This window comes from Macaca mulatta, chromosome 9 (assembly GCF_049350105.2).
Source record: "Macaca mulatta isolate MMU2019108-1 chromosome 9, T2T-MMU8v2.0, whole genome shotgun sequence".
Lineage (NCBI taxonomy): Eukaryota > Metazoa > Chordata > Mammalia > Primates > Cercopithecidae > Macaca > Macaca mulatta.
Genome location: NC_133414.1, coordinates 89659103 through 89685068, shown reverse-complemented (window position 1 = coordinate 89685068; position 25966 = coordinate 89659103). Strand labels below are relative to the sequence as shown.

At 39.7% G+C, this 25966-nt stretch overlaps 1 protein-coding gene across 8 annotated transcripts in view; it reads right to left on the bottom strand.

Annotated features, from left to right (window-relative positions):
• ANK3 (ankyrin 3) overlaps nt 1-25966 on the bottom strand; it is a 701075-nt gene that overhangs the window by 111405 nt on the left and 563704 nt on the right. For 3 of the 8 annotated variants that reach the window (XM_077946716.1, XM_077946715.1, XM_015147570.3), the window contains one exon: nt 7075-7128. The exons of 4 other annotated variants lie outside the window; for them this stretch is intronic. In XM_077946716.1, coding sequence (XP_077802842.1) covers nt 7075-7128 — 54 coding nt within the window. Of the gene's footprint in view, nt 1-803; nt 1499-7074; nt 7129-25966 lie in introns of those variants that run through there. One more of the 8 variants, XM_015147573.3, reaches the window with a different exon arrangement.

The window sequence follows — 25966 nt, the reverse complement described above, 5'->3', positions numbered from 1 at the left end:
CACACAGGATTTCAGTTTGGGGCTTATGTAAGAAACTAGCAAGTTATGTGAACCATAAGTTGCTCGGTTGGAGAGCCTTGGAACACGTCAATTTTGAAATGTTTCTAAACCTATCAAATTAACAACAGCCCAACTGTCCCAATGCTTGAAATCTACATGGAAAGCAAAGCAGTATTCTCCAGTGATAATATGGGTGCTCTAGCACTTTGAAAGGACTATATAAATTGCTCTTTAATTATCAAGACAAAGAGTTAATTATGTGAAATACTTTTACCAGCTACGTATGCAAAACATGACCTCACAGGGAAAAACCACATTCCAAGAGTGACAAGGCAGGTTTTTCAATTGTCTTTTGCCCTCTGGGACATTTCCCATCCTTCTCAAAAGGTAGCACAGGCTGCAGAAAAGTTCCTTCCCCACCCAGGCAAACTCTTACCCTCTTTCTGGACACAAGCTTCGCTGGCCAAGAGATTGCAAAAGTGTACATGTTGTGTTTTCTCAAAGGTAAGTGATTCATTCCCCCAGATATATTTTCCAATTCCTATATTAGGTACTGTTTACAATTTCCATTCATTTAAACTCAGGAAACCACAAGAGCTCAGCTTTTAAACTACCAATCAAGTCTAAAAATACACCGTCAACTACTGTTTTTGCAAATGTAAAAACTAAACAGATCAACTTTCTACTGCTGCTACCCAGTACCAAGAGATTATTTTAAGTAACTATTTACGGCTGGGCTATTTGCACATTCACTGCATCTCAAACAAAAACAGCACACACCAAGTACAACTCAAAGATCTTACTCTGCGGTAAAGCCATTTCCACTAGGCTTGGATGATCAAATGTTTTCCTGATGTTTCCAGGAATTCCTTAAGCAGTGATTTAGAATCAACCTCCAAACCAGCTCAAGCAAACCAATGCCTGGTTTGTATCCACTCTCTTCACCACCGCTGAATTCCTCCCAGCATCTTGATATCCTCATAGGCAATTGAGGAATTACACATCTTTCCCCACTCAGGGTTCGAAGATTTTCAAAATTTCAGGCCTCCCAAAAAATCTTTTAAAAAAAAAGCCACTTAATTGAGATTAAGATCCTTTTGACCACTCCGCAGACATCCTTTTAAAGCTCCTTCTGATTGGATTAAAAACTCCTCTGGCAAGCCTCTAGCAGGACAGAATGGTGACATAAATGCAAGCCCCTGAGTTATTTGTATGTAAATATGAGGACTGCTCGGTGTAGACTTTCGGTAATTTGATACCAATGCGCGTTGCCTAGTCGGGTAACCGAGACAGCCTTCATGTAGGGAGAGAGAGCGAAGTGCTACATTTAATCAGGAGGTGACTCTTCTCAAATATGAATGAAGAAACAGCCAACCCAGGTAGAGGAAAAACATTAGAAGAAAACAAAGCAGTGGCCCAGGAGGGGAGTGGCACGGAGCTCCAGGCAAACTTTCAACTTTGTTCTCAGCTGGGAACACTGGGAGCCTCAGTTATTTATGGTCCCTGTCAGGTGGAAGGAGGGGAAAAAGAGAGAGGGAGGGCCTGCCCTTGAGTTGAGGTTGTGAAACTGGGGCTGAGGAAAGCAGCAGTGATTCCCACAACTCTCCAAGAAGCACTTTGCAATGCACTAATTGCCGCTGCTTTTTATCAAGAGTTTGAAGAAGGGAACAGAAGTGAGACAAGTTGGAAAAAGCAAATGGGTGTTCTGCTTTATTTTTGGCCCAAGTTCTTTCAACTATTTAATATGGAGGGACTTACTGGTGCTCCTTCGAAAGGTCCCTGGTGGAAGTGCAAAGTAAAGGGAGAATTGGGGTTGACTGGAGAGGCCTCTGTTGCCCCAGATAGGAGGCAGGGCTGAGTTCTGTCACTTTGCTGTTACATTGTTTCTTTCCCTCTCCACCAGTGGCCTTCCTTCTCAGCTGCTCCACCCTGTTATGTTGGCAGTAGAGGAAAAAACTAGCAGGACTTCCCCATCTTCCATCTGGGTACACTGGAGAGGCCATTTTAATTGCTTTTTTTTTTTTTTTTTTTTTTTTGCGCTTCCCCACTGCCCCTGGAAAGTAAAGGGTTTAGAAATTGTCTTGCTGAAGGAAGCACTCCTTTATAAGAGCACATCTATCCCCTTGGAATGTTACCTAAATACACAGGAATCTTTATCGTAGAACTGATAAAGTAGGGAAAAAAATCTGTTTTCCCTGGATACACGCATAAATGAATAGATAAATGCATGATTCATGTAATATTAGGATGCTATGACACCTGGTGCTTTACTCTGATCAGCTTGACCGTAATCAACATGGTAAATACATGGAAATAGAAGGGAAGTCATTTATAATGTCTGGAACATATTGAAAACTATTCCCAAGCAGAGAATAATTTCCAACTGTAAAGAATAGAAGGGGAAGTCTTGTTTAAAGAGAAATGTCTGAATGTTCATCGGCTTTTTAAGTCTGCATTTCGAATCCAAACTACAGTACTGAGCAAAGCCTTATTCAAAGACTGTCATTCATTCCAATTTCTGAGCAAGGCCTATGATGCAATGTTCCTTCCACTGACTTCTTGGCTATTTTTCCTTCTTGGCTATTCTTCCACACCCACCTTCCCTCCTGTTATACAGAATTTTTTCAGTCCCTAGAAGTCCTTAAACTCTTTAGACTTTGAGCCTTTACTAAGGTGTATTCTCTTGGTGGAACCTTTATTGTTTTTTCCAGATGAACTTCTCTAATCTTTGACTCTTTCTAGAAGCCCTCGCACCCTCTACTCACCATTAGGTGTCCCTCATCAGAATGTATTGCCAGTAAACACATCTGCTTAGTCTCTCCTATTGGCTGGTGAGATCCTCTAAGTTAGGAGCCATATTCTTCCTGGGCCAGGTATATTGGAAGTTCTCATAAATAATCTTGGAATCCATAACTGATAATAAATATGTTATTTTCATTTTTATCTTTTAAATCTACATGTCATGGCAACTTAGCACTCTTTTCAAATATTATGCTAAATGACTGGTATACAGTAAAATTTCAATGAAAGTAAGTTTCCATTATTCTTTAGTCACACTTCTTAGACTTCAGAAATGGTCACTATGAAACCAAAAGAAGTCTGGGGTAGGGGTGGGAGTTGTCAACACATTTAGCCAAAGATTAATGAAAATAAAATAGCCTTATAACATTAAATAATTATCCACTTAGCATTTTAGAATGGTGAGAACATTTCTTAAAAGACATAGAATTTAGAAATAAAAACAATGGTATTCTTTTAATGCTGTTTTGCACAGTAGGTGCTCTAGGTTCAAATTCAAGCTATACCATGTATTCATTGGGTGACCTTTGAAATACCATTTAACTGCGCTGAGTCATAGTTCCAGCCTCTATAAAACTGGGGGTAATAAGTCTGCCTCTACCCTCAGGCCTCCTGGGGAGATTCAAATGAAATAATGCACAGAGTAAGGGCTTAATCAGCACGGTTACTATTATTCTGTGGCACAGCTTTTTCCAGTGCCCAAATATCTGAATGCATGAACTCAAATAGCATTTAACTTGCTACTATTTATACTGGTAAAGACAAAATCCAACGACAGCACTAAAGTGTCCCTGTTCTCCATTACTTATGATAAGCAAGGCACTGTGTTAGGTAATCACAAAAGTTGTTGATGGAATGAATAAATGAACAATAACAACAACAAAGTTCATTTACACTCCTTTCAATAAACAAAACTTTCTATCATTATCATATAGTACAACACACTGCTGTACCAAAGATTAGAAAGGGATGAGATGAATTTTATTGTGTGATTTGTTAACTTTCTCTAATCCACTATATAATCCAAACACATTTTGGCTACTGGCAGCTTCGAACAGGTGTGTATAAGCCAACTAAGGTAATTTTATTAAAAGATGACATGCATTTCATATCAGATATATTTAACTTAAAAATGTTACCAAGAGTCAAATATTTTCACTCACTAAAAAGGAGTTGTGTAGGTTTATGTTTTCTAGAGGTATTTGGTGCAGTGAAGTAACAGTTGTGTTATAGAGGAATTTGACTATTTTTAGGCAAAGAGGATTTTGGTAGCTCGTCTTTAAAATGCCCTCCTCACCCCTACCTCCAATGAACTACGTTTCCTTCTATTCATGCCCTTGTGTAATACCCCTACTTGAATCTGGGTTGGCTGAAATTTTGAACAGTAAAACTTGGCAAAGTGATTTTGAATGAATGAGTTTGTGTTCAAAGAAACCTTGCAGACTCCTCAAGTCTCTTGAAACAGTGGTTTGGGGGAAGCCAGTCCCAGTGTAAGAAATCTGACTATGATGATAGCACCATGTTATAAAGAAGCTCAAGGTAGCCCATGGAGAGGCTGCTTAGAACCAGAGAGAGAGAGAGAGAGAGAGTCCGAGAAAGAGAAAGAGAGAGAGAGAGAGAAATGCCCAGCCAACAACGCTCAGCTGTTGCTGCCATCCTAGCTGAGGTGTCAGACCTTTGGATGAAGACTCCATCTTGGACATCTGGTCACGTTCCTCTGCCTCAGCTGCTATCTGACTGCAATCTCTTAAAAGATCCCAAGACTCAGCTGAGCCCCAGTTAACTCACAGAACTGAGGGAGATAAAAAGACCTTAAATCACTGAATTTGGTGGGGGGGCTGTTATTTTGTAATAGGTAACCAAAACAAAAATGAGAAATGACAAGGTCCAAAGGTAAGCCAAAGGGGTTGCACTCTGGTTGCCTAATGTATCACTAATAAATTAGAGTTAGCTCTGTAGCGCAATAAATGATGTGTATACATAAAGCCCAGGAGCACAGTGGCAAATGCCATTAGAGAAGGCCTCACTTACTTAGTATTGACTTGATGCATTTTGAAATATTTATTTATTTATTTATTTTTATTTATTTATTTTTTTGAGATGGAGTCTCCCTCTGTCGCCCAGGCTGGAGTACAGTGGTGCGATCTCGGCTCACTGCAAGCTCTGCCTCCTGGGTTCACGCCATTCTCCTGCCTCAGCCTCTCGAGTAGCTGGGACTACAGGCGCCCGCCACAATGCCCAGCTAATTTTTTTTTTTTTTGTATTTTTAGTAGAGACAGAGTTTCACTGTGTTAGCCAGGATTGTCTCGATCTCCTGATCTCGTGATCCACCCGCCTCGGCCTCCCAAAGTGCTGGGATTACAGGCGCGAGCCACCGCGCCCGGCCTGAAAGTTTTATCTTGAGCACTGATGTTCTTATTGTTAATGTACTTCCGTCAATAAATTATCAGAGCCTACAAAATATTTAAAAAGAATACAAAACTCCCCAAATCTACCTGACCCCACCACTAACCAATTAATAAAAACGGTTCAGAGGCATTTTACTTTAACTACCCAGCAATCTCCTCTTCCTAGTCCTCCCTACATCGTGACTAGGCTGAAAGAAGAGATGGCCTACACCATAATCAACCATTGAAAGATCCATCAACTTTGTCTGCCAGGAAAACAATACAAAATAGAAACATGAACAAAGGACAGCAAGAGAGTATATTAAATGATTATCAGGGCCGGGCGCGGTGGCTCAAGCCTGTAATCCCAGCACTTTGAGAGGCTGAGACGGGCGGATCACGAGGTCAGGAGATCGAGACCATCCTGGCTAACACGGTGAAACCCCGTCTCTACTAAAAATACAAAAAATTAGCCGGGCGAGGTGGCGGGCGCCTGTAGTCCCAACTACTCGGGAGGCTGAGGCAGGAGAATGGCGTGAACCTGGGAGGCGGAGCTTGCAGTGAGCTGAGATCCGGCCATTGCACTCCAGCCTGGGCGGCAGAGCGAGACTCCGTCTCAAAAAAAAAAAAAAAAAAAAAAAAAAAAAATGATTATCAGGACTGTGGTGGGCCAAACAGGTGTACCCTCATTCCTTTTTAGACTCCAAGTCAATGGTCCAGTATATTGTGTAATATACCCAACCCAACATCCTTGCAGTCTTTCATTACGCCCCCAGTGATCCTTTTTCATATCGAATAAAGGAAATAGTTATTGGCCTAATATTTAAAAGTATTTTCTTATCCTAGAAGTTCTTTTCTCTCCTTTTCTTCCCCTACGCGATCTACTTTTCTTCTAATCTCTTTCCACCTTAAGACCTTAAGACCATCACCAAGGAAAACGTCTGTCACTTTTCCGTGGACTGAAAGTTGTTTTCCCATCTGGCTGGAGACTTGAGTCATAAAGTTCCTTAAGATAAGGATACCAAATTGTATTGTTAGAAACTTTGCTCAGAAGTGTTTACTTCCGCTGTAAAATATAGAATCTCCCATTGTAAAGTTTAAATTAATAGTTCATAGTACCGACCAAATAGTACAACCCTCCAAATTACATGGGATTAAAAAAGATTAGAAGGAATAAAGAGAAACAGTGTCTCTATACTCTACTGATTTACTAGGAGTTGATTTCTTAATAGAAATCAGCAAATAGTCTAATACACAAGAGTTTAATGATCAAACTTGACTTAAATTTACTGTTGCTTATCCTTTAGAAAGTGATTTTCTTTGATCATACAGCAAAGAGAGGAAATGAAAACTATTGGGAAAATAAATCCTTTAACTATCTCTAGTCAGCATTACAGAACAGTAGAATCAGATCAATTATAATTAACACTAATACTTATTGAGCATTTACTATGTTTTAGGCACTGTTTGGTGTTTTATATGTGTTATTTCATTTAATTCTCACAATCTTATAAAACAGAATTGTTATTTCCATTTCAAAATAAAACACAGTTTAGAGTGGTGGAATAAATACTCCAAGATGACTTAGAACATAGAGAAAATGGGATTCAAAATCAGTTGCTGTCACTCTAGAGCCCTTCTTTTAACTACCACAGTGGGCTGGCCATACAAAACTTAAGATACTATTGAATGAATATTACAAGAAATTTGTAATCAAAATGTAAGCTCCTTGAGGGCAGGGGGCTTTGTCGGTTTTGCTTCATATCATTGCCCAGAACAGAACCTGGCACATAGTAGGTGCTCAATAAATGTGGAATCAATGAAAAAGCAGTGATTGCCTTTCAAGATGGGAACTGTATTTACTGGGGCAAAGAGGAGGGAGACTTACTTTTCACCGTAAACTCTTGTACCTTGGGAATTTTGTACCATGTGCATCTATTACCTATTCAAAAAATGAATACAATTAACAAAATAAAACAAAACAAAATATAGGGACTGCAGATAAGTCATATAAGCTCTATGTTCCATCCACCAGAAACAGTATCCAGACTTACATAAGTCTGCCATGTAGATACAAAGATGTGTATGTGTACCAGTGGATATCCAGCAGTTAAGCAGAGGGAACACTCAATACTTTGATATTGTACCTTACATGCCACTTTAAGAGATGGAACAGAAAAAGTGAAGTAACAAGGCAGGAAGAAGGAGATGCACACTATTAATGTGGTACTTCTAGTAGTTTCAGGGGTACGTATGCAGGTTTGTTACATGGGAAATCTGCATCTCACATGGGGTTTGGTGTACAGATTATTTCTCATCCGGGTAGTGAGCATAGTACCCAATTGGTAGTTTTTCGATCCTCGCTTTTCTCCCACCCTCCACCTCCAGGCAGGCCCTGGTGTCTGTTGCTCCCTTTTTTTTTGTTTTTTGAGACACAGTCTCACTCTGTCGCCCAGGCAAGAATAGTAGCACAATCTCGACTCATTACAACCTCTGCCTCCTGGGTTCAAGCAATTCTCCTGCCTCAGCCTCCTGAGTAGCTGGGAGGGATTACAGGCACCCGCCACCACGCCCAGCTAATTTCTGTATTTTTAGTAGAGGCAGGGTTTCACCATATTGACCAGGCTGGTGTTGAACTCCTGACCTCAGATGATTCAGCCTCCCAAAGTGCTGGGATTATAGATGTAAGCCACTGCACCCAGCAAAGATTCATATCTCATATATCTCATTCAACATTTAGACAATAAATTCTCAGCCTAGAGAGTCCCAATGACTGTATTTGCTCACATTACTTTTCCCTTGATCTGATATTTTCATTCTCAAAAGAACAAGGAAGCAGGAGTCAGAAAAAGAAATTATGGTAGGATTAGGATCCTGATCCCTCAAACTTGGATTCTAAAAGTCTAATTCTAGCCCAGAGTTACAGAATAGTTGATGGGAACATTAGTTAGATGCCAGATCTGCATGTATTTCTCCTTTCATTTTTCAGTTTGGAGCAAGAGCTTGTGTTAAGTAAGGTTTCCTGTGAATATTCTGAGAAGCGACAAGAAGCAGGAGGTGGTGTTTGGAGGATGGAATTGTGCTGTCTACTTCAGGAGGTTCCTGCGTGTAGCCCAGGATCTTCTGTGTTAGGCTGGAGGACCTGCAAGCCCTGCAGTGGAGATGATGCAAGCCCAGCTCATCTCTGTACCTTCTGGCAGGACCGGAGGCTCAGAGAAAAGCTGACAGTCCCATGCTCAAGGTATAGAATAGAGTGAGCACTTACTTACTGCCCCCTTCACTCTCCACCTCTCTTCTCAGTAGGAAGAAGGAGAGGGTCTTCACTGTAACCCTTTGTTTGCCATCATATGCTGGCCATGGTTTTCATTCTTTCAAAACATAAAATAAGTGCTAGGATATACTTTTGACATGGTTTGGCTCTGTGTCCCCACCAAATCTCATGTTGAATTGTTATCCCCAGTGTTGGAGATGGGGCCTGGTGGGAGGTGATTGGATCACATGGGTGGATTCTCATGAATGAGTTAGCACCATCCATCCCCTTGGTGCTGTTCTCATGAGAGTGAGTGAGTGAGTTATCATGAGATGTGGTTGTTTTAAGGTGAGGGGCACCTCCCCTTCCTCTCTCTTCCTCCTGCATTGGCCTTATAAAGTATTGGCTCCCCCTTTGCCTTCCGCTATCATTTTAAGTTTCCTGGGGCCTCCTCAGAAGCAGAACCTGCTATGCTTCCTGTACAGCCTGCAGAACCGTGAGCCAATTAAACCTCTTTTCCTTATAAATTACCCAGTTTCAGGTATTTCTTTATAGCAGTGTGAGAATGGATTAATACAACTTTCTTGCTTTCCTTCTGAAAATGGGTGGTAATTATGGATTAAGTTGAGAAAACAGTTAAATAAGCATTTAACTAGGTAACCGAAGAAGGCCGAAGAAGTGTGTTCTCGTTTTAAGAGGTGCATGTACCTCCTGTGCGAGGGCCATCAGCAGCATTCTGCCTTCCTGTCCCTAGTCCTAGGTGCTCATGAGAGCCTGGCATTGTAGGTGGCCAAAAAAGAATCAGGTTTGAATGACAAAGTTTGCACAGCTCTGAAAGAACAGCAAACTGCCATTATTCATTCCACAGAACAAATGACTCTTTCTGCTTAAGCTGTTTTTTTGAGTACAAACTCAGTTTGATTCTTTTTCTACCTGTTCCCAGGAAAAACCTGAATTCTCTTTCCTTTCTGAGATGGGTTTGTTTATTAACCCAACCAAGATCACGGAGGACATTTTTCATTGCTCTGCCTGGAAAAGTTCCAACACTGAGTCATGCATGCTTACTTTAGAAACTATATCTAGCCTGGATTAAGGAGCAGTAAAGTGCTATACAGGTTTTAAACAGAAGCACAGCTAGACACAAAGATAAAGATAATTCAGATTTTTCCTATGAAGAGGCAGAAAAAGACAATGTTGGGACAGACTCTAAAATGTCTTCATATTCTTTCTTATTAGTACCCCTTAACTTGGATACAGAAATTCCTTTAGTCCTCTAAGTAAGACGAAACACCGCACTGACTTGGTCAAAGGAGCACTGAAGTCTAAAGACAGAATGCAGGTAGAAAGAAGTACAGGATTACTTACACGGTTCTCGTTATCTAAAATCTAAGCCACTTGTGAAGAAGACTAGACAATGAACTAATTGCTAGCCACAAACTAACCCTGGAAAATCAGGCACAAAAATGTTGGTTCTCACTTGCAGAGAAACTAGGTAGCTAAATTCAAGGTGGCAGTGTCATGACAGCTGGTTTGTCCTATTCATTCTTCCTTAGCTATTTGTCTAACCTCAACCCCAAATCCAGACCTCATTATTCTTGCTTCTTCATTGCCTAGGCGCACAAGGACCATGAGTACAACACAGGAACACGTTCACCACTGTTCCCAGGTATAAAGAAGTACCAGGCTTGTGTATAAACAGCGATTTTGGCCTTTTCTCTCCCTTACACACAAATTGCCTATCATTGTGCCTGGCAATAAACACCTATTTATTGGTTTGCTTTGTATTTCCAACCTATACCCCAAAGATGTGTACACACGAGGCAAAGACACTTGGGGCCTGTCTTCAGTTCTCATTCTCATTGGGGTTCTGACTCACCCCTCCCCATTTGGACATCTTTCCCGGGCTCCTCCCACTCCTCTTGCTCCCAGCTCCCTGTGCACCACCCTGTCTTCCCCTTGCTCATTCATTCTCACTGTTGTGTTCGCCGAGCTAATGAGGGGGTTACAGGGTGGTCACATTAGGACAGCCTTCCATAGGAAGCAGGTTAGACTTTTCAGGTAGATGGAAGGGACAGACATGATTCAGGGGGAAAAGTATTCAAAATTACAATTTGTTTGGGGCAAATAAAAAAACCACAACAGCCTATTGTTTAAACAAGCACACAATTTCTTGGAGTCTATTAAATATCTCACAGGCTGCTCTAGCTGCTCATTCTATCATAGCTTCTTGGAGGAAAAAAATATACTCGCTATGACCTTCTCTACCTACACTAGAACTCCTGTCTTCTGTGTCTATATCCAGGATATCCCGGATGGTATGGCAGCCGCTGAGGTCACCAAGGATTCCCGTACCCCTTATTTAGTTTTGTTGTTGTTTGAGACCAAGTCTCTCTCTGTCCGCCCAGGCTGGAGTGCAGTGGTACGATCTCGGCTCACTGCAACCTCCGCCTCCTGGGTTCAAGTGATTCTCCTGCCTCAGCCTCCTGAGTAGCTGGGATTACAGGCAGCCACCACCACGCCTGGCTACTTTTTGTATTTTTAGTAGAGACAGGGTTTCGCCATGTTGGCCAGGCTGGTCTCAAACTCCTGATCTCAGGTGATCCACCCGCCTCAGCCTCCCAAAGTACTGGGATGACAGGCGTGAGCCACCATGCCCGGCCTCCTATACCACTTGTGCTCTTTTGATTGGAGCTTTCTAGGAAAGTTCCTCCCAGGCTTCCTTTAGCACCCACTCCTCAGGGTTTTTCCCCTTCATCCTTCACCACTTTCTGTTCATGTCAATTAGCATTCTTCTTCCTCTTATGTGTGCCCAGAGTTTTCTAGAACCGCTTCTCTTCCTCCTTGTGTGCTGCCCTGGGACCTCATCTGGTGCCCGGCATCTGCACCCGGCATTGTCCCCACTCCTGTATGCTGAGCTCTCATGTGGGGGCCTGTGCTTTCCTGTCTCTGATACTTTGACCAACAAGTTTTCTAAATATGAAACACCTCTTCCCGATCCCCATCCTTCTACCCCTGCAAAATTTCTGTGTGTCCAAATCCTATCTATTCTTTAAAATGCCTTTCAAGGTTGTTTTTGAGGTCTTTAATAATCTCCCTGTCTTTTTAATTTTCTTGTCACTTGATCTGTTATTCTCTCATGGCACCTGATATGGTTTGGATGTCTTTACCCTCAGAATCACATGGTGAAATTTGAGCCCCACTGTTGAAGGTAGGGCCTTGTGGAAGGTATTTGGGTCATAGGGGCAGATCCCTCATGAATGGCTGGATGCCCTCCTTGTTGTAATGAGTGAGTACTCACTCTATTTGTCCACACAACAGGTAGTTGGTTAAAGAGCCTGCCACCTCCTCTCTCTCTTGCCATATGACATTCCTGCTCCCCCTTTTCCTTCTGCCATGAATAGAAGCTTCCTGAGGCCTCACCAGAAGCCAAGCAGATGCTGGTGCTATGTGTATACAACCTGTAGAACCATGAGCCAAATAAATCTCATATATATATCTCCCCCAGTCTCAAGTATTTCTTTCTGGCAGTGCAAAACAGGCTAACACAGAATCTTGAGTAGAAAGTCTAGGTCAAAAAATTATAAACGCAAATTCCAGTTTCCGTAACTGTGTGAACCTGAGCAAATATCTTAAACTCCTTGAGACTGACTCCTTAATGTAATTAGGCCTAATAGTACTTTAAATTAGGGTATTAAATTAGGACATAATATAAATTAGGAGTAAAAATAGTATTAATAATGCTGTTGAATACTTTGAGAGAAGTAACAAAGATAAAGCACCAAATAAGCAACATTTCCTGAGTTCTTACCACATGCCAAGTTCTAGGCTAAATGCTTTTTATGTATGTCATTATATATACTTTGAAGGTCTGTCTCCTCCAAATCTTATGTTGAAATGTGATCCCCAGTGTTGGAAGTGGGGCCTAGTGGGAGGTGTTTGGGTCATGGAGGCAGATCCCCCATGAATGGCTTGTGCCATCCCCTCGGTAAAGAGTGAATGCTTGCTCTATTAGTTACCGTGAGATGTGGTGTTAAAAAGAGGCTGGCCTAGGCTTTTAAGATTCATTCATACTATTGTACATAATTGAAGTTCCCTCCTTTCCTCTCTCTTGCTTTCTCTCTTGCCATCTCTCCTTTACTTTCTGTCATGAGTAAAAGCATCCTGAGGTCTTACCAGAAGCAGATGGATGGGCAAGGACAGATACAATGTAGAAGAAAAAAAAAGTGTTCAAAATTATAATCTGTTTTAGCCACCATGCTTCTTGTACAGTCTACAGAACTGTGAGCCAAAATAAACCTCTTTTCCTTATAAATTATCCAGCCTCAGATATTCCTTCATATGAATGCAAAACAGACTAGCATAGTATTCAAACATGCAATAACCCAACCGTTATGGGGCTTTTATCTAAATTACCAGACAACATCTATATTAGAAGTACAAGGATTTGAATACTAGCCCCAGCACTTATGTTGTGTGACTTTAATCAAACTCCTTAATCTTACTGAAACTTATTTTCCACATCTATGAAATGAAAGTGACAATGGCTCCAGTTTAATCATTGTGAGGGTTAAATTACATAATGCATGAAATGTGTCTAGCTTAATGCCTAGAACATAGAAAGACTCAATAATGGTAAGTACCATTATTGACCAACAAGTTTTCTAAATACTTTGACACTTTGACCAACAAGTTTTCTAAACATGAAACACCTCTTCATGAAACAAGAAAACTTGTTGGTCAAACTTGTTTCTGATGGTGAGAGTATTATTAATTTATATGGAATCCTGAGAGGGGACAGAGACACAGGTAAATGTGTGGAATTAAGCCAGTGGATGCATTCATGAATGAAGGTACAGATGTATACACCCTAAGACCTATGACAGGGACCAGGACAACTCTGATCCTATGGCACTGACTAGTCTAGTTTGAAAGAAAATATAAAAAATTAACCATGAGTTGGCAAACTACAATCCATGGGCCAAACCCAGCCTCTAGCCTATTTCTGTAGATAACCTTTATTAGTTTCACACAATCAGGCTGGTTGGTTTAGGTATTTTGTACTACAAAGGCAGGGTTGAGTAGCTGTGACAGAGACCAATACAGACTAAATATTCAAAACTATTTACCACTGGCTCTCTATAGAAAAAGTCTGCTGACTCTTGAAATTAATGACTAATAAAATGAGATGAGTATTAGGATGACATAAAAAAGCATAAGTGAAAGGAAAATGGAAAGGGGGTAGCCAGGGACCGTATCATACAGGACTTACTAACCATGGCAAGCTACTGAAATTACTCTAGATGCAATATAAAGCCTTGGGTAGGTTTTAGCTTTGTATTTGTACTACTTTAGGGGTGTATTTATATTATTTGTTTGGCTTGGTTACTTTTGTTACAAAACACAGCAACCATACAGATAAGAATATAAAATATAATATATATTTTAGCAAACTGTTATAAAATAAGCACCACCCAGGTCAAGAAATAGAACATCATTAGCACCTCAGAAGACTCACACATCCCCTACCACAAGCACAGGCTAGGCCCCTCTTACCTCCTCAAGGTAATTGCTTTCTATATATTCTTTTCCTTGCTTAAAAATCTCACTAATTTTACTAGCATAGTTTATTGTCATCTGGTTCTGATGAATTCTGTTGTCTTTGCATAATATACAACTCAGCAATACTTCTTCCAGGTTTACATCCTACAGAAATGTATGCATATGTGTATCAGGAAACTTATATAAGAAGGTTTGTAGCAACAGTTCAAACTCAAAACAACCCACATTCTCATCAACAGTAGAGTGGATAACTCGATGTGGTATAGGCAGACAATGGAATATTATATAGAAATGAAAATGAATGAACTTCAATTATATGCAACAGTATGAATGAATCTTAAAAGACTAACTATAAGCTTTGGATGGTTTTAAGCTAAGGAGTGGAATAACATGATCCAGTGTATATGTTTAAAGGCTTGTGTGGATGCTGTGCAGAAAGCTGAGTCTACTGGGTAAGAGGAGAAGTGGAGATCTATAAGGAGGCTCCTGCAATATTCCACGTGAGAGATGCTGGTGGCCTGGATAGGGGTGGTGAAAATGGAGATGGAGAAGAGAAGACAGATTTGAGATGTATTCTGAAAGTAGGATTGATATGACTTGCTGATGGACTGTATAGAAATTTTATGGGAAGACAGAATGCATAAAACTCAGATTTTGCCTTGGGCAATGGAGCCATTTATTGAGATGGAGAAGGGTGAGAAGAGACACTATTTTCAAGGGGTATGTTTAGGTATCTTAAGGTGACTTAAGGTATCAGAACCTAAATGAAAATCTACATAGCTGCATAAGTGGACAGTGTGGGTGATAATCACTATATAATTCCAATTACAAAGACAGGATACCAATGATGGAACAGACTTTGCTTTAGAATAAAGGCCCTTGTCCCCGTCCACAGATCTTCTTTAGCTGGTAATTCTTTTAAATTCATCAACTATTCCTTGAGATGCAGATATGCTTTGGGAGAGTCATTATAAAGCTGTTTATCAACTTAAGACATAGCCTAGGACTGTGTCAGTAAAAAGGAGTTGAATGGAAGGAAAAGGTAGCATTGTTGGCAGTCTTCATCTTGCTTCATCTCAGAAACCTGCAAAACTATCCCTTGAGTATGCCTTCAAGTTGATGCAACCAATCAAACATGTATTGAAGATCTCCGTGTGCCAAGCAGTATACTAGGTTCTTGGGATAAAACAGAGAATAAGATTTAGTCTTTGCTTCTGGTATTTTCAAGTTGCCATTTTGGCTTTATCCCTGAGAGATGCATGCAATTATGTAACGTCTATCTGAAAGGCCAATTGTAAGCAGAGAAATCTTCAGGCAAAACGCTAAATGATATGAGAGGTTCTTGTAAAACAATAAAATTTCAGGTGAAGCATTTCTGAAGCTGCTAAGAACAGTGACTTAACGAAACCAAACCCTTGAATCACCTGAGGGCAACCTGATTTCCATAGTCTCTTTCCAGATCTATTAAGCTATTTATGTAGGATGATTAGGATATTAGGGTAGCAGGAGAGTCCTAGACATTTGGCAAGAGGAGGTCCTAACGAATTTTTTCCTGGTGGCCTTCTTCAGATCTACCTTCACATTTCCCAAAGTAATTCACCCTACTTTTTTGAGTTTTGGATTGTGTCAAGTCAAAATCTGTTTATTCGACCAGGTGTGGTGTCTCATGCCTGTAATCCCAACACTTTGGGAGGCCAGGGCGGGTGTATCACATGAGGCCAGAAGTTTGAGACCAGCCTGGCCAACATAGTGAAACCCTGTCTCTACTAAAAAATACAAAAATTAGCCAGGCATGGTGGTGGGCGCCTGTAGTCCCAACTACTCAGCAGGCTGAGGCAGGAGAATCACTTGAACCTGGGAGGCAGAGGTTGCAGTGAGCCAAGATCATGCCACTGCACTCCAGCCTGGGCGACAGAGTGAGATTCTATCTCAAAACAAAACAAAACAAAATGAAACAACCAAAATCTGCTTAATCTTTCCTAATGAGAATACACTGATACGTTTACTAAAACTACTGGCTTTTAGTTCTTAAAATCTATTTGAAATCATGTTTATATTTATTTTACTTGAATTTTCATTTTGGTGTACATAGTTCTTTTGCCAAAATAAACAGAGGAAGATTCTCTAAATATTTACTATTATTATAAAGGGGAGGAGAGGTAGAGAAAGATGGCCGAATAGAAAACTTCAGCGATTGTCCCCTCACAGGAACCCCAAACTGAACAACTATCAATGCAAGAAAGCACTTTCATAATAACAAAAAAAATTAAGTGAGCAATCACAGTACCTGATTTTAATGTAATATCATGGATAGAGGCATTGAAAAGCTAGGAAAGACAGTCTTGCATTATCTACACCACCCCTCTCCCAGCCCCAGGCAGCACAGCAGAAACAAAGAATCTGTGGGCTTGGGAAAGAGCACAAAATGAGTGTGCAACATTGCATTGGAGCTCAGCGCTGCCCTGTCACAGTGGAACACAGCACAGGACAGAATTCTGCCAGTTCCCACGGAAGGAGCATTTAGGACAGTGCTGGGCCAGAGGGGAATCCTCCACCCCAGAAAGAGGAAACTGAGTCACAGCCAGCTTCACCATTGGCTGACTAAAGTGGCTTGGGGATCAGAATAAATTTAGGTAGCAGTCAGGACACAAGGACTGCAGTCCTTGGGTAAGCCCTGGTGCTACACTGGTCTTGGAGGTTGTGATAGTTAATACTGAATGTCAATTTGATTGGATTGAAGGATGCAAAGTATTGTTCCTGGGTGTGTCTGTGAGGGTGTTGCCAAAGGAGATTAACATTTGAGTCAATGGGCTGGAAAAGGCAGACCCACCCTCAATCTGGATGGGTACCATCTAATCAGCTGCCAGCAAGACCAGGATAAAAGCAGGTAGAAGAACATGGAAGGACTAGACTGGCTGAGTCTTCTGGACTCCATATTTCTCCCATGCTGGATGCTTTCTGCCCTCGAACACCTGACCCCAAGTTCTTCAGCTTTTGGACTCTTGGACCTACACCAGTGATTTGCCAGGGGCTCTCAGGCCTTTGGCCACAGACTGAAGGCTGCACTATCGGCCTACTTTTGAGGTTTTGGGATTCAGACTGCCTTCTGGGTCCTCAGTTTGCAGACGGCCTAATTGTGGGACTTTATCCTGTGATTGTGTGAATCAGTTCTCCTAATAGACTCCCCTTTATATGTCATATCTATCCTATTAGTTCTGTCCCTCTAGAGAACCCTGACTAATACAGAGGTGGTAGACTTCAGATGTGACACCAGCTGTGGTGGCCAAGGGTGTGCCTGTGTCACTCATCCCCCAATTCCAGGCGGTACAGCTGAGGGACTCTTTACACGTGGAGAAAGGAGAGGGAAGAATACAGAGAGCTTTGTCATGTAACTTGGGTACCAGCTCAGTCACACTAAAATAAAGCACCAAGGAGACTCGTGAACCTCCTGACTCTGTGCCTTTGTTTCTGGACAGTGTTTCTAGACCCACCCTGGACCAGCAGTGAATCCACTGTCCTGATGGGACAAACCCAATTCTGCTGAATAAAGCGGCTTTGGCCTGTAATAAACATCAGCGACAGCCAGGCAGTAGTGACTACAGGTGTGGGGTGAGCCCCAGTACTGTGCTGGGCTACAAGGCTTTACATGTGACCCTGTGCGGTGCCAGCTGTCATGGTCATGAGAGTGGACCGCCTTATCCCTCCCCCAACTCCAGGCAGTCTGGTGCAGAGAGAGACTTCCTTTGCCAGAAAGAGAGGGAAGAGTGAGAGACTTTCTACCTGGTAACCCAGGGAATTCTCCCTCATTTTCCCCAAATCTACCAAAGCTATGTATCAAGGAGTCTGTAAGAGTTGCAGCATTCCAGGGCTTAGGGCACTCCCTAGTGCTAAAATGGCTGCAGTGACCATAGGCTTAAGTCACAACACTCAACCTCTTTTGAATTCTTAGAAAGTCCTCTCAAAAAGGATGGCTAAAAACAAGCCTATACTGTGAAGACTGGAATAAATACCTAACTCTTCGATGCCCAGGTATCAACAAATGTCTACAAGCATCAAGGATGTCCAAGAAAACATTACCTCACCAAATGGACTAAATAAGGCATCAGTGACCAGTCCTGGAGTGATGGAGATATATGACCTCTCAGATAGGGAATTCAAAACAGCTGTCTTGAGGAAGCTCAATGAATTTTTTTTTTTTTTTTTTTTTTTGAGATGGAGTTTCACTCTTGTTGCCCAGGCTGGAGCAATGGCACGATCTTGGCTCACCGCAACCTCCGTCTCCCAGGTTCAAGCCATTCTCCTGCCTCAGCCTCCTGAGTAGCTGGGATTACAGGCATGTGTCACCATGCCTGGCTAATTTTGTATTTTTAGTAGAGACGGAGTTTCCCCATGTTGGTCAGGCTGGTCTCGAACTCCTGGCCGCAGGTGATCTGCCTGCCTTGGTGTCCCAAAGTGCTGGGATTACAGACAGGCATGAGCCACTGCGCCCAGCCTTTTTTTTTTTTTTCCAGAAGGGTTCTCACTCTGTTGCCCAGGCTGGAGTGTAGTGGTGCAATCACAGTTCACTGCAGTCTTGACCTCCTGGGCCTGAATGGTCATACCACTTAAACACTGCAAGTAGTTGGGATCACAGGTGTGTGTGCCACCATGGCCAGCTAATTTATTTTTATTTTTTGTGGAGACAGTCTCCCTATGTTGCCCAAGCTAGCTCAATGCACTTCAAGATAACAAACAGCAGAATTTTATCAGATAAATTTAACAGAGATAAAAATAATTTTTTAAAGTCAAGCAGAAATTCAGGAATTGAAAAACTTAATTGACAAACTAAAAATGCATCAGTCTCTCAATAGCAGAATGGATCAAGCTGAACAAAGAATTAATGAGCATGAAAACAGGCTCTAGGAAAATTCAGTCACAGAAGAAAAAAACAAAAAAATAAAAAGGAATGATGCATATACCTACAAGATCTAGAAAATAGCCTCAAAAGGACAAATCTAAGTTATTGGCCTTAAAGAGAATGGTGAGACAGAATGAGAGAGGGAGAGAGAGAGAGAGAGAGAAAAGCGGTGGCAGGGAAGGAGGCAGGGAGATCGGGGTAGATCATTTACTTGAAGAAATAACAACAGGGAACTTTACAAACCTAGAGAAAGATATGAATATCCAGGTATAAGAAAATCGAAGAACAAGCAGATTCAACCCAAATAAGACTACCTTAAGGTATATAGTCATCAAACTCTCAAAGATCAAGGATAAAAAAAGGATCCTAAAGGCACTGAGAGAAAAGAAGTAAAGATAAAGACTTTCCCAGACAAACTAAAGCTGAGAGATTTCATGAAAAATCAGACATATCTTATAAGAAATGCTAAAGGGAGTTCTTCAGTATGAAAGAGAAGGATATTAATGAGCAACAAGAAATCATTTAAATGCATACAACTCACTGGTAAATGTAAGTACACAGACAAATACAGATTACCCTAACACTGTAATTGTGATGTACAAACCACTTACACCTTTGTAGGAAGACAAAAAGAGAAACCTATCAAAAATAATAAGTACAGCAACTTTTTGAGATGAATAGTATAAAAAGATATAAATAGAGGCAACAAAAGTCAAAAAGTGGGGAGGATGAAGTTAAAGTGTAGAGTATTTCCTTTTCTTTTTGCCTGTTTTCTTTGTAATCAGAATGAAGTTGTCATCAGTTTAAAATAAATGATTATAAAGTGTTATTTGCAAGTCTTATGGTAAGCACAAAAAACCTATAATAGATATACAAAATGTTGAAAGCAAGAAATTAAACATACTACCAGAGAAAGCACTTTTTTTTTTTTTTTTTTTGAGACAGAATCTCATTTTTCACCCAGGCTAGAGAGCAATGGTGCTGTCTCGGCTCACTGCAAGCTCTGTCTCCCAGGTTCACACCATTCTCGTGCCTCAGCCTCCCGAGTAGCTGGGACTACAGGCACCCACAATTCTCCCACCTCAGCCTCCTGGGTAGCTGGGACTACAGACATATGCCACCATGCCCAGCTAATTTTTGTATTTTCAGTAGAGATGGGGTTTCACCATGTTGGCCAGGCTGGTCTTGAACTCCTGGCCTCAAGTGATCCACCTGCTTCAGCTTCCCAAAGTGCTGGGATTACAGTCAGGAGCCACTGTACCCAGCCAGTAAGAAAAATCATTTTTTTTTTTTAATTTATTTAGATGGAATTTTGCTCTGTCGCCCAGGTTGGAGTGCAGTGGCATGATCTTGGCTCACTGCAAGCTCTGTCTCCCGTGTTCACGCCATTCTCCTGCCTCAGCCTCCTGAGTAGCTGGGACTACAGGTACCCGCCACCATACCTGGCTAATTTTTTGTATTTTTAGTAGAGACGGGGTTTCACCATGTTAGCTAGGATGGTCTCGATCTCCTGACCTCATGATCCGCCCGCCTCGGCCTCCCAAATCACTGGGATTACAGGCATGAGTCACGGCGCCCAGCCAAGAAAAATCACTTTTATACAAAGAAAGGCAAGAAGAAAGGAAGAGAGGACAAACAAAACAATCAGAAAACAAATAACAAAATAGCATAGTAAGTTCTTACCTACTAATAATAACACTGAATGTAAATGGACTAAATTTTCTAATCAAAAGATGTAGAGTGGCCAAATGGATTTAAAAACAAGACTGAACGATATGCTATCTACAAGAAACTCACTTTACCTATAAAGACACATACAGACTGAAATAAAGGGATGGAAAAAGATATCCCATGCAAATAGAAGACAAAAAAAAGAACAGGAATAGCTATACTTAGATAAAATAGATTTCAAGAGAAAAACTGTAAAAAGAGACAAAGAAAGTCATTATATAATGATAAAGGAGTTAATTCAGCAAGAGGATACAGAAATTATAAATACATACACACCAAATGCTAGAGCACCCATATATATAAAAGCAAATATTATTAGAGGTAAAAAGAGAGATAGACTCCAATACAATAGGTGAGGACATTAACACCCTATTTTCAGCATTGGACAGATCATCTGGAAAGAAAATCAACAAAGAAACACTAGACTTAATCTACTACAGACCAAATGACCCTAACAGACAGACATGTACAGAACATTCTATCGAACACCTGTAAAATACACATTATTTCCTTAGCACATGGAACATTCTCAAGGATAGAACGCATGTTAGACCACAAAACAAGTCTCAAAAAATTTTTAAAAAATTGCAATCATGTCAAGTCTCTTTTCTGACCACAATGGAATAAAAATAGATATCAATAGCAAGAGAAACCTTGGAAACTATGCAAACACATGGAAATTAAACAATATGCTCCTGAATGACCATTATGTCAATGAAGAAATTAAAAAGAAAATTTTAAAAATTTCTTGAAACAAAAGAAAATGGGAACACAACACACTAAAACCTATGAGAGACAGCAAACGTAGTACTAAAAGAGGAGTTAATAGTAATAAATGCCTACATCAAAAAAGCAGGGAAACTTTAAATAAACAACTGAATGAGGCAGCTTATAGAATTAGAAAAGCAAAAGTAAACCAAACTCAAAATTTATAGAAGAAAATAAATAGTAAACATCAGAGTAGAAATAAATTAAATTGAGACTAAAAATGTACTACAAAAGATCAACAAGACAAAAAGTCGGTTTTTGAAAAGATAATCAACAAGCTTTTAACCAGACTAACTAAAAAAAGAGAAGACTCAAATAAATAAGATCAGGGATGAAAACGGAGACATTACAACTGATAGTGCAAAAATTCAAAGACTCATTAGAGGCTGTTATGAGTAACTACTATATGCCAATAAATTGGGAAACCTGTCAGAAATGGATAAATTACTAGACACATAAAGCCTACAAAGATATAATCATGAAGAAACAGAAAACTTTAATAGACTATTAATGAATAACAAGACATAAGTAGTAATAAAAAGTCTCCCATTAAAGAAAAGCCCAGGACCTGCTGGGCTTTTTTTACTGCTGAAATTTTACCAAGCATTTTAAAAAAGAACTAATATTAATCCTACTTATATTATTCCAAAAAAAATTGAGGGAACACTTCCAAACTCATACTATGAGGCCAGTGTTACCCTGATACCAAACCCAGACAAAGACACACACACAAAAGCAAACGACAGGCCAATATTTCTGATGAACATAAATGCAAAAAATCTTCAAATACTTGCAAACCATATATAACAACATATTAGAAAGATCATTCATCATGATCAAATGGGATTCATCACCCAGGGATGCAAGGATGGTTCAATATATGCAAATGAATCAATGTGATACATCATATCCACAGAAAAAAGGACAAATCCATATGATCATTTAATTCATGCTGAAAAAGCATTCAATAAAATTCAATATCCTTTCATGGTCAAAAAACTAGTATAGAAGGAACATACCTCAATACAATAAAAGCCGTAAACAACAGGCCCACAGCTAGTATCATACTCAATGGGGAAAAACTGAAAGCCTTTCCTCTAAGATCTGGAGCAAGACCAGGACACCCACTTTCATCACTTTCATTCAACATAGTACTAGAAGCCCTAGCCAGAGCAATTAGACATGAGAAAGAAATAAAGAGCATCCAAATTAGAAAAGAAGTAGTTAAATTATCCTTATTTGCAGATGACAAAATCTTCTATTTAGAAAAACATAAGGACTCCTCCAAAAACCTATCAGAACTGATAAAACAAATTTAGTAAAATTCAAGATACAAAATCAACATATAAAAATTGGTATCATTTCTATGTCCCAACAGCAAATGGGGAAAGGGAAACCCTCATACACTATTGGTAGAAATGCAAATTAGTACAATTACTATAGAGAAAAGTATGGAGGTTCCTAAAAAAACAGAATATTATATGATCCAGAAATCCCACTGCTGGGTATACATCCAAATAAAATAAAGAAAATCAGTATTGCGAAGTGATATTTGCACTCCCTTGTTTATTGCAGCACTATTCACAGTAGCCAAGATATGGAATCAACCTATGTGTCCATCAGCTGATGAATGGATAAAGAAAATATGGTACATACACACAATGAAATATTATTCAGTCACAGAAAAGAATGAAATCCTGTTCTGTTTTGTTTTTTTCAAAAACATGGATGGAGTGGGAGACATTATCTTAAGTGAGGTAAGCCAGGCACGGAAAGATAAATTTAGCATATTCTCACTCATATGTGGGAACTGAAAAAAAAATTGAACTCATGGAGATACAGAGTAGAATGATGATTTCAGGAGGCTATAAAGAGTGGGGATAAAGAGGGGATGGTTAATTGGCACAAAAATACAGTTAGCTAGAAGGAATAAGATCTAGTGTCTGGTAGCACAATAGGGCAACTATAGTTAACAATAATTTATAGTTAACAATATATTTCAAAAGAATTAAAAGAGTGGAACCGGAATGTTGCAAACACAAAGAAATGATCAATGCTTGAGGTGACAGATAACCCAATTACTTTGATTTGATCATTACACATTGTATAATTGTATCAAAATATCACATATATCCCATAAATATGTACAATTATTATGTATCCATAATTATAAATTAAAATATTCTTATTACCTTCTGATAGTTTCCAAGAACATGATTTGCTCCTTTTCCTTAACACACACCCTTTTTTGAAGCTAAAAATATGCATTCTTGGGTTCTATATATAAGAAACATTTCAAGTTGGAATAGCAATGAAAGAGATGATCTATGCAGTGTTGTCTGCAAGCAACTGATCACAACCAGTTACAGATCTATGTGTTCCTTCTCTACTGCCAGTGTTTTACTTGACTGGACTTTGAGGGCAGGGGAATGAGATGATCTAAAACTACAGAGTGTCAGATCAGTCTTCTTGTCCAGCTCTGCCACAAACCTCATTGGAAAGACCATTCAGTGTGTATTTGGGCTTTCCTTCCTCATCAATGTAATGGCAGGAATAGACATACAAGACTCCAACTTGCCCCTTCAGTTCTTTGAAACCGGTGGATTTTAATTTGCTGTGGCTTCCACTGGCCACCAAATTTGGTGCAAAGCTACATGACTTTTCTTACCCCTCATGTCACTCTATTATCTGCTAAAATTTTATTGCTTTATTAGATCTCAAACTTACACCTACTTGATATTTTTACATGTATACTTAGCCTCTTATTTTTTCTTTTAATATTTAGTGTCTGCATTTGATTCAGAAAGATATTTTTCAGCTCTATCAAATTCAGAAGTAGCTTAGAATTAGAAAATTCTTCCTAGCAGGAGTTTGTCTCACCAGCTGCTGTCTCGTAAACCTGTTTAGTAGAGTCATATTTCATAGAGCTGCCTTTTAGATTTTTACTTTGCATGGCTTAATTCCGCTTCTCATTATGTCCCATCTATAGTTTTTTCGATCTGTAACTACACTCCAATCCACTAGAATTCTCAAGCTGAAACAACATTTTATACCCCCCACCCCGATTCATAAAATACATTTTATAGGCAGTTGCAATTTAAGATCAGAGTTGAACCAAAGCCAATGTGAAATCCCTTGGGAGGAGACACCAAACTCAATCACTTGAAACTTAATCTCAATTTTCCCTCTTTTTCTTTCTCTCCTTTCTCTTTCTTCTTCCTTCTTTCCTTCCTTCCTTCCTTCTCTCTTCTTTCTTCTATACACACACTCTTTCATATTTTCAATTACAAACAGAATTGCAAAACATAAGAATCAAACTAGCACTAAAATCAAGGTACTAATTTTGTATGTATATTAAAGTTATATAAATGTTATATGAATAGGTATTTTCTGGAACAGGAGACAGTAGAGCAGTAAGGTATCTACAAACGCATCTGACCCTCTGAGGAGCTCTGCTTAGCCCCCACCTGCCTAATGTGAGCTTAAAAACCTGCCTTGGACAAAGTTGCTTGACCTCTTCTACTGCTCTGCTTTGCTGATGCTTCGATCTGTGTTCAACTTTGCATCTTGGCCCCACTGTTCTCCCACCTCATTAAATGATAACATTGTCTAGTCTTGTATTCCTTAATTTTTTTTTTTTTTTTTGAGAAATGAATCCAAACATTCTTTCACTTACACTAGTTTCTCATACTGTACAAAAGAAAGAGGAAGATGGTAAGGAGAAAGCAAAGCAGAAAAAGGAAAAGAGAATGAAAAAGAAGAGATAGACTACTCTTGGCATTTCTTCCTTAATATTTATTTTGCTTTTGCTTTTTTATTTTTTATCTTATTCATTTTGAATTTTAAATATCTACTTACAGCAGATTAGTTTTAGAATCAGATTAAAATTTTATTTTCCCTTATTACAAACTCATTTTTATTTTCTTTCTTGAGACAAACTGGCAGCCTATATTGCTTATTTTTATTTGCTTTTAAAAGCTGCTATTATTCTTTAGTACCCTGGGATACCAATGTGATGATGTCTCACTGGTTCTTGTAGATAGTTATACTCACAACATGCCTATGGCTTCATGGAAATGAACATTTGCCACAGCTGCATAGGAGCTTACTCAAATGGGTGACACTAAATCTAACTAAAATGACAATCAAAGCTATGGCAAGACTATCAGGCAAATGAGTCAGAAGTTAAAATTATCATTAAAGTTGTAGGGGTCCTTTTAGAATAAAAATTGCTAAATGAATTGTTTTGGAATTTGCAGTAGTTAGAAATGCTAATTTATACAGCAGAGGAAAACATAAATACATAATAGGGCAAATGTGGCTTACTAAAGATCTTGTAAGCAAAATTTAGGGGCCTTAGCAGACAGTAATACTAATATGACTCAAATTAGAAGTGTATTATAACCTCAAAAGTATCTTAATCTTAAAAAATGAACTTTTAACATCTTTCATGAGAATGCAATAGCCCTGCTATACTCTGCTTTAATGAGACTATACTCAAATATTGTGTTCAGTTCTGGTCACCTCAACTTGAGATGGCACAGACATGTTGAAACATGCGCAGGAGAGGGCGAC